At 47.2% G+C, this 17,138-nt stretch overlaps 2 protein-coding genes across 4 annotated transcripts; both read right to left on the bottom strand.

Annotated features, from left to right (window-relative positions):
* Window positions 1–443: 443 nt before the first annotated feature.
* On the bottom strand, window positions 444–6,362 carry LOC142906867 (uncharacterized). Of its 3 annotated transcripts, XM_076055572.1 has the most exons (4): window positions 6,217–6,362; window positions 3,924–3,986; window positions 3,497–3,623; window positions 444–2,723 (listed from the first exon to the last, which is right to left on the bottom strand). In XM_076055572.1, the coding sequence occupies exon 4, from the start codon at window positions 2,711–2,713 to the stop codon at window positions 1,685–1,687; it is 1,029 nt and encodes a 342-aa protein (XP_075911687.1). In that variant the 5' UTR covers window positions 2,714–2,723; window positions 3,497–3,623; window positions 3,924–3,986; window positions 6,217–6,362; the 3' UTR covers window positions 444–1,684. The 3 variants fall into 3 exon arrangements, with proteins under 3 accessions (XP_075911687.1, XP_075911686.1, XP_075911688.1); XM_076055571.1 differs by lacking the exon at window positions 3,497–3,623 and having other exon boundaries at window positions 6,217–6,360; XM_076055573.1 differs by lacking the exons at window positions 3,497–3,623; window positions 3,924–3,986; window positions 6,217–6,362 and adding an exon at window positions 3,125–3,280.
* Window positions 6,363–9,233: 2,871 nt separating this feature from the next.
* LOC142906837 (uncharacterized) lies at window positions 9,234–17,138 on the bottom strand. Its single transcript, XM_076055469.1, has 3 exons — window positions 17,001–17,138; window positions 16,607–16,669; window positions 9,234–12,416 (listed from the first exon to the last, which is right to left on the bottom strand). Exon 3 carries the CDS (start codon window positions 12,386–12,388, stop codon window positions 10,913–10,915), a length of 1,476 nt encoding a protein of 491 aa, XP_075911584.1. The 5' UTR covers window positions 12,389–12,416; window positions 16,607–16,669; window positions 17,001–17,138; the 3' UTR covers window positions 9,234–10,912.

The following is a 17,138-nucleotide window of genomic DNA, read 5'->3' as shown; positions in this document are numbered from 1 at the left end:
AGCGTACAAACCAGACCTTAGCCGGGAAGCTCAAATTTTCATAACCCACATATACAACAGGGGCCAGGGGTTTACTTTGGTCGACCCCTACGCACCTCGCTCTCTCTCTCGGATGCCTCCTGTTGACCCATAAACGTGGTGGCAGGTCAGCTCACACCGCTTTGTTGTGGCGCTTGCGCACAACTTCGTGACTAACGCTGCACGTTCTGTCGTTTTCATGCAGGGGGCACTGCAAACCTACGCGCCCCCTGCATGAACGATGGAGGCGCAGGAACAGACGTTCGATCGCGTTGTAATCGATCTGCGGACGGCGGTCTTCACGCACGGCCAGCTCTGTGTCGCCTCATCTCAATCCCGCGATCCCAACCAGGTGAAAGTCCCCATCGAACTAAACCTCTGGCAAGGCCATCTACTTAAAGACGAGAGAGAATTCACACAAAATATCGTTTTCAATGAATAAGCTTTTAATGAAGAAATACAATTATCTAATTCAAAACATAATACAATTCAAAGTTGTTTCATTTTCAAACTTCAAATCGGAGCATCAGGTGCTTGCGTGAATGCGTCATTCGTGTGCAATTTTTTTCGTTAATTTCCTGGCCCAAGGCCGTAAATGGTTGTGGGGGGCGCCGCAGGCAGTCAGGCTTGCTTCAAGCATTGGTTGTGAACATCCAGACGTTAATCAGCAAGGACCATTTCTCGTCCTAATTCGACAAAATCTACGCCAACACGTAAAACTAAATTATAATTCGTGTTGTAGAGAATGTATCTCCTCTACATGTAACTTTTGTGTGGTATGCCTTCTAACTTATGAATGATCCGAGTGTGCTCCCTACTTGAAAAGACAATGAGTTGCTCCAGAGGGAGATGCTTCCTGAAAATACAAAAATACCCTTTAACCTGTATCACAAGAACAATGAGTCTCACCTGAGTTATCTGTACAGGTTACTTCCAAAACACACTTTGTCCTAACATCACTTATTCAATGTTTGACCGTTTTACACAAAATGTTACATGTACGCACACAATCAGACAAGTATTCATTCTAAATTATTGACAGGAATATTCACAAAATTGAATTACTGCAGTGAAATATACTGCATCAGGTTCACATCGCATTAACAAGAAGCTATTTTAAAAAAAATACGTTTAACAGTGTATGTACATCATACTATTGCGCCATTTAAAATGAGGCCATTGGATGCTGGCGTCTGGGTCAAAATTGAGCAAATTCTAAACATTACCTACTAACTACACAACCAAGATGCCACATCAACCATCACCCCTTACTGACAGGCTCTTGTCCACATGCAGGCCGGAGCAGGGCCACCACCTTGTGCCACACAGGGGCAGCTGCTACTTGGGGATGCTCTTCGAGTGTTTGAGACGAGATACGATACAAAACTCTGAATTGCCAGAGGCGATTAAGCAAGCACCATATAAATGCAATTATTAGAACATAGTGAATGCTTGGGAGCTTATTGGCTGTCGCTCCTGGTTAGAGATCTACCCAACCCACAGATCCACAAAGACTGGCCGCTCTTCCCCTGCAATTTGCACCTAGGAATTTAGTGTTCAACTTCACATTCTTGTCATTAAAGGCCTGTGACAAAGGTGCATCTATTGGAGCGACATCGTCTCTGGCTTACACATTTACCGGGTCTCCATTTGACTTTGTATTGTCTCAGAGGAAGTCCACCCACACCTCCACTTCCACAAACTGCTGGGAGTTGCCTCGCTCTGCCTCACAGTCAGAATTCTCCTCCTGCTTCACGTTGCCTCCATCGATGTGAAGGTCCGATTTTGGAGTTGAATCGTCACATTTTACCTTCACTTCTTCGCTCTTCACCATCACTTCTTCACATTTCACCATTTCATATTTCACCTCGATACCTTTAAAAGTGTCCAAGCTGGGATTTTCCTCCGGTTCTTGTTTCATGAGGGATGGGCTCATTGCGGCACTTTGACTTTCACAAGCTGATTTCCGACTCCACTCCTTGTGGATCTTCTGATGCTTGTGTGTTGTCTGGTGTACATGAAGATTTGATGAAAGTGCAAACACTATCCCGCACGGAGTGCACCTGAAGGGTTTCTCTACCGTGTGTGTTCTCTGGTGTCTTACAATCGAAGATGAATATGCAAACGCCTTCCCACACACACTGCACTTGAAGGGTTTCTCTCCCGTGTGTGTTCTCTGGTGTACATGAAGACTTTGTGAACGTGTAAATGCCTTCCCACACACACTGCACTTGAAGGGTTTCTCTCCTGTGTGTGTTCTCTGGTGTGCATGACGATGTGATGAACGTGCAAACGCCTTCCCACACACACTGCACTTGAAGGGTTTATCTCCCGTGTGTGATCTCTGGTGTGTTACGAGAGCAGATGACTGTGCAAACGCCTTCCCACACACACTGCACTTGAAGGGTTTCTCTCCTGTGTGAGTTCTCTGGTGTCTTTGAAGATTTGCTGAAAGTGTAAACGTCTTCCCACACGCACTGCACTTGAAGGGTTTATATCCCGTGTGTGTTCTCTGGTGTACATGAAGATTTGGTGACTGTGAAAACGCCTTCTCACACACACTGCACTTGAAGGGTTTCTCTCCTGTGTGAGTTCTCTGGTGCCGTCTCAAACGGTCAGGACGATCCGTGCTGAATGCACACCGGTCGCATTGTCGCCTTGTTGCACCGAGCTGCGCCCAGTGCCTTTTCTCCATCAGATAAATTCTGTAGAGGAAGCGACAGAGGAAGCGTCAGCTGCAGACAGAAAAAAATTATATCCACACCATCTACACGTCAGTATCGATGTACAGAGGAATGCATACACACAGTCACACGTGACTTACATGTCTATACTTATTCATATGTTCATTTTATAGTGAAAAAGTGTCCCACATTCATCAAACGGGCTGTTATGGCACACAATGAGAGGGCAAATGGTCATAAACGTGCCTGGAAGCCCTCGTATCTTCAAAATGAATGTTAACCCAAAACTCCGAGCACACAATTTCGGATGTCTGGCTTCAAAAGGAACATTTATGAAAGCTAAATTCAGCTGACATAGCAAAGGGTGTGGAAAATAATACTATTTGTGTTATGCAGAAATGCATAAATTAATGTTCAATCACAACGTAGAGGTGTGAAGCCAGGCACAGATGTCCTTGAATGCTGGGATGAACAGTTCCGACTTCAGCTGCACGTGTGCTGTGATAACTTCCCGACTCCATTCTTACAAACAGTCCCAGAGGAAAACAAAAATAAACTATTGTTTTGATATAACCTCCATGCTAAATAGAGTTAATAGACTTTACTGCCAATACAAACTTGACCCTGTCACACACTGGCATGGTAAACAGTTGGTGGTGTGTCCAGACGCATGCCTGGCCACCTTCATCCTCTCAGTATTAATGCTTCCTTACTCCACCAAGTAATTAATTGAAGATCAATCAACATTGCCGAGGCTGCATGTCTCTCTCTACATGTGGTGAGATGTTAACTACCTCTCCTGGCATACAGGAAGTGGTGGGTTGGATCCCGACCCTGGCGCCTGCTGTATATTTGGAGTTTACGTGTCTCTCTCTCCCTGTGGCCGCGTGGATTTCCCTCCAGATCCCCCGGTTGTCCCCACTCCACATGCAGAGAGTGAACACCGCCACACGTCTAGAGTGAACACCGCCATGCGTCTAGAGTGAACACCACCATGCGTCTAGAGTGAACACCGCCACACGTCTAGAGTGAACAGCGCCAAGCGTCTAGAGTGAACACCGCCACGCGTCTAGAGTGAACACCGCCACGAGCCCAGAGTGAACACCGCCACGCACCCAGAGTGAACACCGCCACGCGTCCAGAGTGAACACCGCCACGCGTCCAGAGTGAACACCGCCACGCGTCCAGAGTGAACACCGCCACGCTGTTGACGAGCCTCACCTTGTGTTGTGGGCAGGTCGCTTCCGAAAACAAAAGCGGTACAGCAGCTCAAGCGGGCTTGGCCTGGTAAAAAAGAACGAAATAAAAACTGCGTGAATATTTAAAAGTAAAACAAAGTGACAAAGTGGCGAACCGTGTGAAGACAAATTAAACTTAAGCGAGAGAATTGAAGCAAACGCGATCAGGCGAGGGCAGGAGGCAAGGCCCCGCGTGACTAGGCCCCGCGCTGTAAAGTTCCAACCTGGACATCGCTTCCATGCTTGCTGCTACTCAATTGACATCCCTACGAGAGAGAGCGAGGCTCTACCTCGGTAAACAACCACCACCACCACAACCACCACCAACACTACAACCACCACAACCACCACAACCAAACCAACCACCACAACCACCACCACAACAACCACCACCATAACAACCACCACAATAACCACCACAACAACTACCACCAAAATAATCACCACAACAAGTAAAACAAAGTGACAAAGTGGCGAGCCGTGTGAATACAAATTAAACTTAAGCTAGAGAATTGAAGAAAACACGATCAGGCGAGGGCAGGAGGCAAGGCCCCGCGTGGCTAGGCCCCGTGCTGTAAAGTTCCAACCTGGACATCGCTTCCATGCTCGCTGCTACTCAATTGGCATCCCTACGAGAGAGAGCGAGGCTCTACCTCGGTAAACAACCACCACCACCACAACCACCACCAACACTACAACCACCACAACCACCACAACCAAAACAACCACCACAACAACCACCACCACAACAACCACCACCATAACAACCACCACAATAACCACCACAACAACTACCACCAAAATAATCACCACAACAAGTAAAACAAAGTGACAAAGTGGTGAGCCGTGTGAATACAAATTAAACTTAAGCTAGAGAATTGAAGAAAACACGATCAGGCGAGGGCAGGAGGCAAGGCCCCGCGTGGCTAGGCCCCGTGCTGTAAAGTTCCAACCTGGACATCGCTTCCATGCTCGCTGCTACTCAATTGACATCCCTACGAGAGAGAGCGAGGCTCTACACCAGTAAACAACCACCACCACAACTACCACCACAACAACCACCACCAAAACAACCACCACAACAAACACCACCACAACAACCACCACCACAACAACCACCACCACAACCACCACCACTATTGCCAATAAACTGCAACTTGAATCACTACCTATGAGATCTTCACTTAAAACTGCTCTAGAGGAGTTGTACACCTCTAGCTGCCACTGCTACTCAGTGGCCTAAAATAAAATAAAATGTTTTGCTCCGGACGACCACTGCAAAGTATTATCTGTATTTGATTTAGTGTGCTGATCTTAAAGGTGCATTGAAAAATGTGATACTCCGACTGATGCTCCTGTTGTTTGTGGAGTGACTCATGCAGCCAGCTGTGGCTCTAGGGTTTGGCGTTACATGTTATTTATGTAGTTTATTGTTAAAAATTTGGTCACAGTTCCTATGATCACTGTTACATTGCATTTATGGCTTTATTTTGGTGATTACTAAAAGTTTTTTGGTTTGGCCTCGTTTTTGTCTATTGTAGTACGGAGTTAGACTGATGGCCTTAATCTAAGTTTTCTTGTTGTTGTTTGACTTGCATCCCACTGGGATTTTTGCACACAGCGTTGGTATACGGTGCTATTTCAGGAATATTTTGATATTTTTTTCTGGATTTTCAGTTTGCACAGTCACATAGTCACTTTAAGATGTTTCCTTGTTCATGTTTTTGCTTTTTTGTTTGTTGCAGTTGCACCCGATTCAAGAGCCGAAATGGCTCACAGGGCTATACCAAATAAATGAAAACTATGAAAACTAAACCACCACCACCACAACAACCACCACCACAACTACCACAACAACCACCACCACAACCACCACCACAACAACCACCGCCACAACCACCGCCACAACCACAACCACCACAACAACCACCACAACAACCACCACAACCACAACAACCACCACCACAACAACAACCACCACCACAACAACCACCACAACAAGTAAAACAAAGTGACAAAGTGGCGAGCCGAGTGAAGACAAATTAAACTTAAGCGAGAGAATTAAAGCAAACGCGATCAGGCGAGGGCAGGAGGCAAGGCCCCGCGTGGCTAGGCCCCGTGCTGTAAATTTCCAACCTGGACATCGCTTCCATGCTCGCTGCTACTCAATTGACATCCCTACGAGAGAGAGCGAGGCTCTACCTCGGTAAACAATAACCACCACAACAACAACCACCACAACCACCACAACCACAACCGCGATGAGAATGTCTCACCTCGGATTTCAGTGCACGGCGGAGCAGAAGCTTCCTGTTACTTCGTGACGTCACGCAGCAGCAGGAGTTGACATGACGTCACTTGCGGGGTACAAAACACTCCCCTCCCACGATGAGCGGCTCTGTGGGCGTGGGTGCCGAACTCGTCGCAATAAACTCGCGACGGCTTTCATGAATATATTATGTTAATGAGCCGCCAGTCACCGGGAGTAGCTTTGCCCAATAGGTAAGGGCAGTGACCCAGGCAGAGATGACGTCACGCTCAAGGGCGCAGTGGACCGGGTGGGATGAATACCTTCGTGACATGACGTCACTAGCGAGGTACACCTCCCCCTGGCGTTACACGCCGATGAGGTAATGCTGAGTGGTGACGTCACAGAGCGGGGTTGGAGTTTAAGTTGATTTAGATTCATTTTCCCTTGCTCCCTCCCTTGATCAGAGACCCCTTAGGTGTGTGAGCTCAGCCACAACTGTGTGTGTGTGTACACTGTGTGTACGTGTACACTGTGTGTGTGTGTACACTGTATGTGTGCACACTGTGTGTGTGTACACTGTGTGTGTGTACTTCTCACTGTGTGTGTACACTGTGTGTGTGTACACACTTTGTACACACACACAGTGCAAACACACACAGTGTACACACACAGTGTGTACGTGTACACACACTGTGTGTACACGTACACACTGTGGGGGGCCCAGTCATCTAAGTCGACCAATGGCATTTATTCATCAATTTATTATTTTCCCAAAAAATTTGTTTTCAATTTACGTAACTTTACCGAAAGAACCAAGAATACGGTAGCACATTCTCTATTTATTGCAGAGATTCAAGGTTCAACACCGACAGACAGACCTGGCTACCCCAGTAACATTCACCAAAATATGCACAGTCTGCTTAACGGCAGCTATAAAACATAGCGTTGTGTCATTCACAACGCGCAGGTCATTGCATATTTGTGTCAGGGTCAAAATTGGGGTAATTCCAAACATCCAGAAACTACACAACGGAGATGGCGCTTCAATGATCGCCCCCTACCGACAGACTCATGTCCACGTGCAGGCCGGTGCAGGGCCACCTTGTGCCACACAGGGGCAGCTGCCACTTGGGTGGGGGGGGGGTCCTTCGCTTGTTTGAGATGAGATTCGATACGAAACACTGAGTTGCCGAGGCAATTAGGCAAGCGATTTATGAGTGCAAATATGATGTTGGTAACGTAGTGAATGCTTGGGAGCTTCATTGTCTCTCGCTCCTGCTGACAGATGTACCCAGCCCACAGCTCCACAGATACCAGCCGCTCCTCCTGTGCAGGTTCAGCTACGTACAGTGCAAAAGAAGTTCCAGATACACACAGAGACTCACACAGAGACCAACAGATTAGCATCGTTCGCTACGTATGGTGCGAAATAAGTTCAACGTACACACAGAGACTCGGAGCAAGTTTGAGTCGCATGCAGTCGTGGGCCATGAAAGTTGAATTGGCGCATGTTGCTACTGACAGTAGTTGAATACGGTTGGAAAGACGCTGATAGAGACACACACAGAGACTGACAAGAGAAAGGTGGACAGACACAGACAAGAGGAAGACAGAAAGAAAGATACAGAGATGACAGAGACACAGTCAGCGAGAGAGAGACCCAGAGGGGAACAGAGACACAGATGGACAGAGAGATGTTGAATCGAACAAACTTAACTCGCTCCATTGAAAGAGATTCCTCAATCTTTGCCCATCCCCGGAAGTCGTTCCAGTTTCTATTTATTTCATTGTATGTGGTGTGTACGTGTAAGCAATGTGGGATATCAATGTAGACAGATATGAACAAGATCAGCAGACAAAACGTCTTTCATACTCTTTGGTTCTTTGAGTGAAGTCACGCAGGTAGAAAAAATAAAATAAATCACGACGTTTCTATCGCAACACGAGCGGTCGTCCTCAGGCGAAAACATCCAGACATTGTCGCGGCAGAAGTCACGTGAGCTACGGCACGTGGCAAAGATAAGGTGACCCCCCACCCCCGTGGCTCGCCCTGCTCAGCTGAGAATTGTTTTAATGCGGTGTGCTCACACGAAATTAATTTCTCTAAAACGAAGGTACTTTGAAAACGCACTGGCTATACTTTTATATAAGTGTTGTGTCCTTAACTAACCACACGGAGACGTCTGGTTGAGGCAACGCGTTTATTATAACAACTCTTTCGAACTCGGCTCTACACACTACTGTACCACGAAGGAGTACGGCCCCTTCCACTTGATATTCTACGCGAGTGACAGCCTCCCTTCTATCGCAGCCTGCACACTCCGGGCTCTGCTACACACGGGTCCCTTAGCCCGGCGTTAAGGGAAGACTGGACGACCCGTCCCTGCCAGGGTACGGGAGCTCACCTCTGGTCCGCTACAACCCGGCTCTAACAAGAGCCTCGGTTGAGGGTCCCTGGGTGCTGGTCCAGTCTTCAGGTCTTCGGATGTCTTCAGGCTTGAGTTGGTGAACACTGCCCGGCCGGTCCAGGTTGGGGTCACCCCTCCCCTCCTGAACCCCCCCCCCCCTGCTCCCAAAACCTTCTGGAAGGTCTTATCTTAAAGGGCCTTAGAGACGGGTGGGGGGTCAGGGATGTTATTCTCCGGTCACGGGGGGGGGGGCGGGGGTTTACTTTGGTCGACCCGTACACACCTCACTCTCTCTCTCGGCTGCCCCCTGTTGACCCGTGAACGTGGTGGCAGGTCAGCTTACAGCGCCTTGTTGTGGCGCTTACGCACAACTTCGTGACTAACGCTGCACGTTCCGTCGTATTCATGCAGGGGGCGCTGCAAACCTACGCATCCCCTGCATGAACGATGGAGGCGCAGGGACAGACGTTCGATCGCATTGGAATCAATTTGCGGACGGCGGTCTTCTCGCACGGCCAGCTCTGTGTCGCCTCATCTCGATCCCGCGATCCCAACCAGGTGAAAGTCCGCATCGAACCAAACCACCGGCAAAGCCATCTACTTAATGACGCGAGAAAATTCACACGAAATATCGTTTTCAATTAATAAGCTTTTAATGAAGAAATACAATTATCTAATTCAAAATAATACAATTCAAAGTTGTTTCATTTTAAAACTTCAAAACGGAGCATCGGGAGCTTGCGTAGAGGCGTCGTTCGTGTGCAATTTTTTCGTGACTTTCCTGGCCCCAGGCCGTAAATGGTTGTGAGGGGCACCGCAGGCGATCTGGCTTGCTTCAAGCCATGGTTGTGAACATCCAGACGTTAATCAGCAAGGACCATTTCTTGTCCTAATTCGAGAAAATCTACATCAACACGTAATACAAAATTATAATTCGTTTTGTAGAGAATGTATTTCCTCTACGTGTAACTTTTGAGTGGTATGCCTTGTAACTGATGAATGATCCGAGTGTGCTCCCTATTTCAAAGACAATGAGTTGCTCCAGAGAAGCTTCCTGAAACATAAAATACCCTTTGACCTGTATCACAAGAACAATGAGTCTCACCTGAGTTATCTGTACAGGTTACTTCCAAAACACACACTTTGTCTTAACATCACTTATTCAATGTTTGACCCTTTTACACAAAATGTTACATGTATGCACACAATCATACAAGTATTAATTCTAAATTATTGACAGGCATATGAACAAAATTGAATTACAGGTGCACCCCAAGCCTGTTCCCACCCCCCCCCCCCCCCCCCGCTTGTGTATATGCAAGATGTGCTGTTTTGAGCTGCCGCAAGATGAGCTGCAACTCTCCTTTTGCTCCCCCCCCCCAACCTTATTTCCTATTTAAGCTTCTGTTCACCTCTCTCTCTCCTTGCCTCTCCGTCTTTCCTACTGACCATGTACCTCGTATTTTCACTCTGTCTATGCTGGTTTATGCAATCCAGAAGTTGAACACGAAATTTAACACTCCTGAAATTCATGGTCCGCCAGGAAGTGTCTGTGTTGTTGGCCTGACTGGTTATGCTTCACATGTTTTTTAGGTTTGTTAAATTCTCGTCTCTCATCTTTTTACCTCCATGATTTGTTCTTGCCATGATTTGTCCTTGACAACTGATGAAGATCGCTTGTGTTGTGATCTAAACGTCGTGATTGTTTTGTTTTAATATAATTTTATTGTATTTCTACATGTGACTTTACCGAAAAAACCAATGAGTAAGGTTACATCGCATTAACAAGAAGCTATTTTAAAAAAATATGCACCGTCTGCTTAACAATGTATGTACAACATACTATTGCGCCAAAACGAGTTGGCCATTGCATGCTGGCGTCTGGGTCAAAATGTATCAAATTCTAAACATTACCTATAAACTACACAACCAAGATGCCACATCAACCATCACCCCCTACTGACAGGCTCTTGTCCACATGCAGGCCAGTGCAGGGCCACCACCTTGTGCCACACAGGGGCAGGTGCTATTTGGGGATGCTCTTCGAGTGTTTGAGACAAGATACGATACAAAACTCCGAATTGCCAGAGGCGATTAAGCAACCACCATATAATTGGAATAATTAGAACCTTGTGAATGCTTGGGAGCTTATTGACTCTCGCTCATGGTTAGAGATCTACCCAACCCACAGGTCCACAAAGACTGGCCGCTCTTACCCTGCAGGTTGAACCTAGGAATTGAGTGTTCAACTTCATTGTTGTCATTAAAGGCCTGTGACAAAGGTGCATCTATTGGAGCGACATCGTCTCAAGCTTACACATCTAACGGGTCTCCAATTGACTTTGTATTGTCTCGGAGGAAGTCCACCCACACCTCCACTTCCACAAACTGCTGAGAATTGCCTCGCTCTGCCTCACAGTCAGAATTCTCCTCCTGCTTCACGTTTCCTCCATTAATGTGTCGGTCCGACTTTGGAGTTGAATCATCTTCACATTTTACCTTCACTTCTTCGCTCTTCACCATCACTTCTTCATATTTCACCTCGATACCTTTAAAAGTGTCCAAGCTTGGATTTTCTTCCGGTTCTTGTTTCATGAGGGATGGGCTCATTGCGCCACTTTGACTTCCACAAGCTGATTTCAGACTCCACTCCTTGTGGGTCTTCTGATGCTTGTGAGTTCTCTGGTGTCTTTGAAGATGTGGTGACTGTGCAAACGCCTTCCCACACACACTGCACTTGAAGGGTTTCTCTCCCATGTGTGTTCTCTGGTGTACATGAAGATTTGATGAAAGTGTAAACGCCGTCCCACACACACTGCACTTGAAGGGTTTCTCTCCTGTGTGTGTTCTCTGGTGTTTTTTAAGAGTAGATGAATGTGCAAACGCCTTCCCACACACACTGCACTTGAAGGGTTTATCTCCTGTGTGTGTACTCTGGTGTGTTATAAGAACAGATGAACGTGCAAACGCCTTCCCACACACACTGCACTTGAAGGGTTTATCTCCTGTGTGTGTACTCTGGTGTGTTATAAGAACAGATGAACATGTAAACGCCTTCCCACACACACTGCACTTGAAGGGCTTCTCTCCCGTGTGTGTTCTCTGGTGTTTTACAAGATTTGGTGACTGTGAAAACGCCTTCCCACACACACTGCACTTGAAGGGTTTCTCTCCCGTGTGTGTTCTCTGGTGTGTTACAAGAGCAGATGAATCTGTAAACGCCTTTCCACACACACTGCACTTGAAGGGTTTCTCTCCCGTGTGAGTTCTCCGGTGTGCTTGAAGATGTGGTGACTGTGCAAACGCCTTCGGACACACACTGCACTTGAAGGGTTTCTTTCCCGTATGTGTTCTCTGGTGTGTTACAAGAGCAGATGAATGTGCAAACGCCTTCCCACACACACTGCACTTGAAGGGTTTCTCTCCCGTGTGTGTTCTCTGGTGTACTTGAAGATGTGGTGACTGTGCAAACGCCTTCCCACACGCACTGCACTTGAAGGGTTTCTCTCCCGTGTGTGTTCTCTGGTGTACTTGAAGATGTGGTGACTGTGCAAACGCCTTCCCACACGCACTGCACTTGAAGGGTTTCTTTCCTGTGTGTGTTCTCTGGTGTGTTACAAGAGCAGATGAATGTGCAAATGCCTTCCCACACACACTGCACTTGAAGGGTTTCTCTCCTGTGCGTGTTCTCTGGTGCCGTGTCAAATTTCCAGTACGATCCGTGCTGTATGCACGCCGGTCGCATTGTTGCCTTTTTGCACCGAGCCGCGCCGAGTGCCTTTGCTCCATCAGACAAATACTGCAGAGGAAGCGACAGCTGCAGACAGAAAAAAAGAATATAAACACCATCTACACGTCAGTATCGATGCACAGAGGAATGCATACACACAGTAACACGTGACTAACACGTCTATACTTCTTCATATATTCATGTTATAGTGAAAAAGTGTCCCAAATTCATCACACGGGCTGTTATGGCACACAATGAGAGGGCAAATGGTTATAAACGTGCCTGGAAGCCCTGGTATCTTCAAAATGAATGTTAACACAAAACTCCGAGCACACAATTTCGGATGTCTGGCTTCAAAAGGAATATTTATGAAAGCTAAATTCAGCTGACATAGCAAAGGTGTTGAAAATAATACTATTTGTGTTATGCCGAAATGCATAAATGAATGTTAAATCGCAACTTAGAGGTGTGAACCCAGGCACAGATGTCCTTGAATGCTGGGATGAACAGTTCCGACTTCAGCTGCACGTGTGCTGTGATAACTTCCTGACTCCATTCTTACAAAGAGTTGCAGAGAAAAAACTAAAATAAACTGTTTTGATATAAGACCCGTGCTCAATAGGGTTAATAGACTTTACTGCAAATACAAACTTGACACTGTCACACACTCAGAGGTGGAGCCAGGATTTTCAGTTAGGGGGGGCAACCCCTTCGATCGGACTGTTGGGGGGGCACGTGCCACCCCAACCCCACTGGCTCCACCACTGTCACGCACTGGCATGGTTCACAGGTGGTGGTGTGTCCAGACTCACGCCTGGCCACGTTCACCTGCTCAGAATTAATAGTTCCTCATTCCACCAAGTAATTCATTGAGGATCAATCAACACAGCCGAGGCTGCGTGTCTCTCTCTCTCTCCCCGTGGTCGCGTGGATTTCCCTCCCGATCCCCGGGTTTCCCCTCCACATGTAGAGAGTGAACACCGCCACGCGTCCAGAGTGAACACCGTCACGCGCCCAGAGTGAACACCGCAAGGCACCCAGAGTGAACACCGCCGCGCGTCCAGAGTGAACACCGCCGCGCATCCAGAGTGAACAGCACCAAGCGTCTAGAGTGAACACCGCCACGCGTCTAGAGTGAACACCGCCACGCGCCCAGAGTGAACACTGCCACGCGTCTAGAGTGAACACCGCCACGCGTCTAGAGTGAACACCGCCACGTGTCAAGAGTGAACACCGCCACGCGTCTAGAGTGAACACCGCCACGCGTCTAGAGTGAACACCGCCACGCGTCTAGAGTGACCACCGCCACGTGTCAAGAGTGAACACCGCCACGCGTCTAGAGCAGTGGTTCTTAACCTGGGTTCGATCGAACCCCAGGGGTTCGGTGAGTCGATCTCAGGGGTTCGGCAGAGCCCCCGCCACGGAGGTCCGGACACACTTGAATTATTGTGTAAATTTGTGATGACACACACGGCCCGCTTGGCCATCACTGGCTGCAGATGATCATGCTACACTGCTTGGCCAATCAGCGCTGCGGGGAATTTGGTGCGTACTCAGTAGTCAACGTGTGACTGTTGTTGTCGTACGTCGTGTGATTTCTTTAATATTTTATCCATACTAACTATGTCGGGCAAAAGAAGAAAGTGGTCGGACGAATATGTACAACATGGATTCTCATGTATCACGGAACGTGATGGGAGTGAGCGTCCTATCTGCATGATTTGCAACGCCAAGTTGAGCAACTCTAGTCTTGCACCGGCAAAACTAAAGGAACACTTCTTGAAGCTGCATGGAGACGGGGAATACAAGAACACAACACTTGCTGAATTCAGGGTGAAGAGAGCCAGATTCGATGAAAGGGCCACTCTGCCTGCTCTTGGATTTGTACCTGTTAACAAACCGATCCTGACAGCATCGTACGAAGTTGCTTACCTGATCGCAAAGCAGGGCAAGCCACACACCATTGGTGAAACACTTGTGAGACCAGCTGCATTAAAGATGGCGAATCTGATACTCGGAACAGCGGCCGAAGGTAAATTATCCCAAATTCCCCTTTCAAATGACACCGTCAGTGACAGAATAGAAGACATGAGTAAAGACATCTTGGCTCAACTGTTGTTGTCGTACGTCGTGTGATTTCTTTAATATTTTATCCATACTAACTATGTCGGGCAAAAGAAGAAAGTGGTCGGACGAATATGTACAACATGGATTCTCATGTATCACGGAACGTGATGGGAGTGAGCGTCCTATCTGCATGATTTGCAACGCCAAGTTGAGCAACTCTAGTCTTGCACCGGCAAAACTAAAGGAACACTTCTTGAAGCTGCATGGAGACGGGGAATACAAGAACACAACACTTGCTGAATTCAGGGTGAAGAGAGCCAGATTCGATGAAAGGGCCACTCTGCCTGCTCTTGGATTTGTACCTGTTAACAAACCGATCCTGACAGCATCGTACGAAGTTGCTTACCTGATCGCAAAGCAGGGCAAGCCACACACCATTGGTGAAACACTTGTGAGACCAGCTGCATTAAAGATGGCGAATCTGATACTCGGAACAGCGGCCGAAGGTAAATTATCCCAAATTCCCCTTTCAAATGACACCGTCAGTGACAGAATAGAAGACATGAGTAAAGACATCTTGGCTCAAGTAGTCGCGGATCTGATTTCAAGCCTGGCAAAATTCAGCCTTCAACTCGACGAAACCACAGACGTTTCTGATCTAAGCCAGCTTGCTGTTTTTGTACGCTATGTGAAAGACGACATGATAAAAGAAGAGTTTTTATTTTGTAAGCCTCTTACAACAACAACGAAGGCAGCCGATGTGAAGAAGCTTGTGGATGACTTCTTCAGAGACAACAATCTTTCATGGGATATGGTTTTTGCAGTTTGTACGGACGGAGCTCCAGTCATGCTGGGAAGAAAGTCTGGTTTTGGTGCGCTAGTAAAGGCCGATGCACCACACATCATTGTGACGCATTGTATTCTGCACAGGCATGCGTTGGCAACAAAAACCTTACCTCCAAAAATGGCAGACGTATTAAAAACTGTGGTGGAATGTGTGAACTATGTGCGAAAAAGTGCTGAGGCACCGCATCTTCAGTGAGCTGTGTAAAGAAATGGGCTCTGAATTTGAGGTACTTCTGCTCCATTCTAATATTCGGTGGTTATCCCGGGGACAGGTGCTGAATCGTGTTTTTGCCATGCGTGTGGAATTAGCCCTGTTTTTGCAAGAGCACCAACACTGCCATGCAGATTGCTTCAAAAATCCTGAGTTCATTCTCATTTTAGCGTACATGGCTGATATATTCGCAGCTCTCAATCATCTCAATCAGCAGATGCAGGGTGGTGGAGTCAATATCATGGAAGCGGAAGAACACCTGCAGGCTTTTCAAAAAAAGCTACCGTTATGGAAACGACGAACAGAGAACAATAACTTCGCAAACTTCCCGCTTCTGGACGACTGTGCAAGTAAGATCGAAGATGTCTGGAATCGGAGATATTTCTGTATCCACGGAACTGAAGCAAACAATTGCCACGCACTTAGATGAGCTTGCAAAGTCTCTCGACGGATATTTCCCTACAAGAGAGTCATATCCAGCATGGGTGAGACAGCCGTTCACGTTTGCTGTTGAAACAGCAGATGTCAATGATGAATTCCTCGACGAAATTATTGAAATTCAGCAGAGCCAGGTTCAACAGCAACTCTTCAGAACAACAATGCTCTCAACGTTTTGGTGTCGACAAATGAACAAGTATCCAGTTATTGCTAAGAAAGCCCTGGATTTTTTTTATACCATTTGTTACAACATATCTTTGTGAGCAATCCTTTTCGAGGATGCTGGACATAAAAACGAAGAAAAGGAACAGACTTTGCTGTGAAAATGACATGAGAGTGGCACTTGCCAAGGTGAAGCCACGCATATCTGAACTGATCTCTCAAAGGCAACAGCAGAAGTCACATTGATTTCCAGGTATGTAATTTGTTGTGAGTTTATGCATTGTGTTGGTTTTATTCTTTGAACAAGGTAATGTTCATGCACGGCTCATTTTGTGTACCAGTAAAAAACATATCTATGTCTTGAATTTGAAAAAAAATCACATTTTATTTTTCACTAAAGAGGGGTTCGGTGAATGCGCATATGAAACTGGTGGGGTTCGGTACCTCCAACAAGGTTAAGAACCACTGGTCTAGAGTGAACACCGCCACGCGTCTAGAGTGAACACCACCACGCGTCAAGAGTGAACACCGCCACACTGTTGACGAGCCCCACCTTGTGTTGTGGGCAGGTTGCGTCTGAAAACAAAAGCGGTACAGCAGCTCAAGCGGGCTTGGCCTGGTAAAAAAGAATGAAATCAAAACTGCGTGAATATGTAAAAGTAAAACAAAGTGACAAAGTGGCGAGCCGTGTGAAGACAAATTAAACTTAAGCAAGAGAATTGAAGCAAACGCAATCAGGCGAGGGCAGGAGGCAAGGCCCCGCGTGCCTAGGCTAGGCCCCGTGCTGTAAAGTTCAAACCTGGACATCGCTTCCATGCTCGCTGCTACTCAATTGACATCCCTACGAGAGAGAGAGCGAGGCTTTACCTCGGTAAACAAAAACAACAATCACCACCACAACAACCACCACAACCACAACCACCACAACCGCGATGAGAATTTCTCACCTCGGATTTCAGTGCACGGCGGAGCAGCAGCTTCCTGTTACTTCGTGACGTCACGCAGCAGCAGGAGTTGACATGACGTCACTTGCGGGGTACAAAACACTCCCCTCCCACAATGAGCGGCTCTGTGGGCGTGGGTGC

The sequence above is a fragment of the Petromyzon marinus genome, chromosome 71, assembly GCF_048934315.1.
Source record: "Petromyzon marinus isolate PM22_M1 ecotype Great Lakes invasive population chromosome 71, UKy_Petmar_22M1.pri1.0, whole genome shotgun sequence".
NCBI classification, from domain to species: domain Eukaryota; kingdom Metazoa; phylum Chordata; class Hyperoartia; order Petromyzontiformes; family Petromyzontidae; genus Petromyzon; species Petromyzon marinus.
The sequence above is the reverse complement of the archived record's forward strand: the minus strand, read 5'-3'. Positions and strand labels throughout refer to the sequence as shown.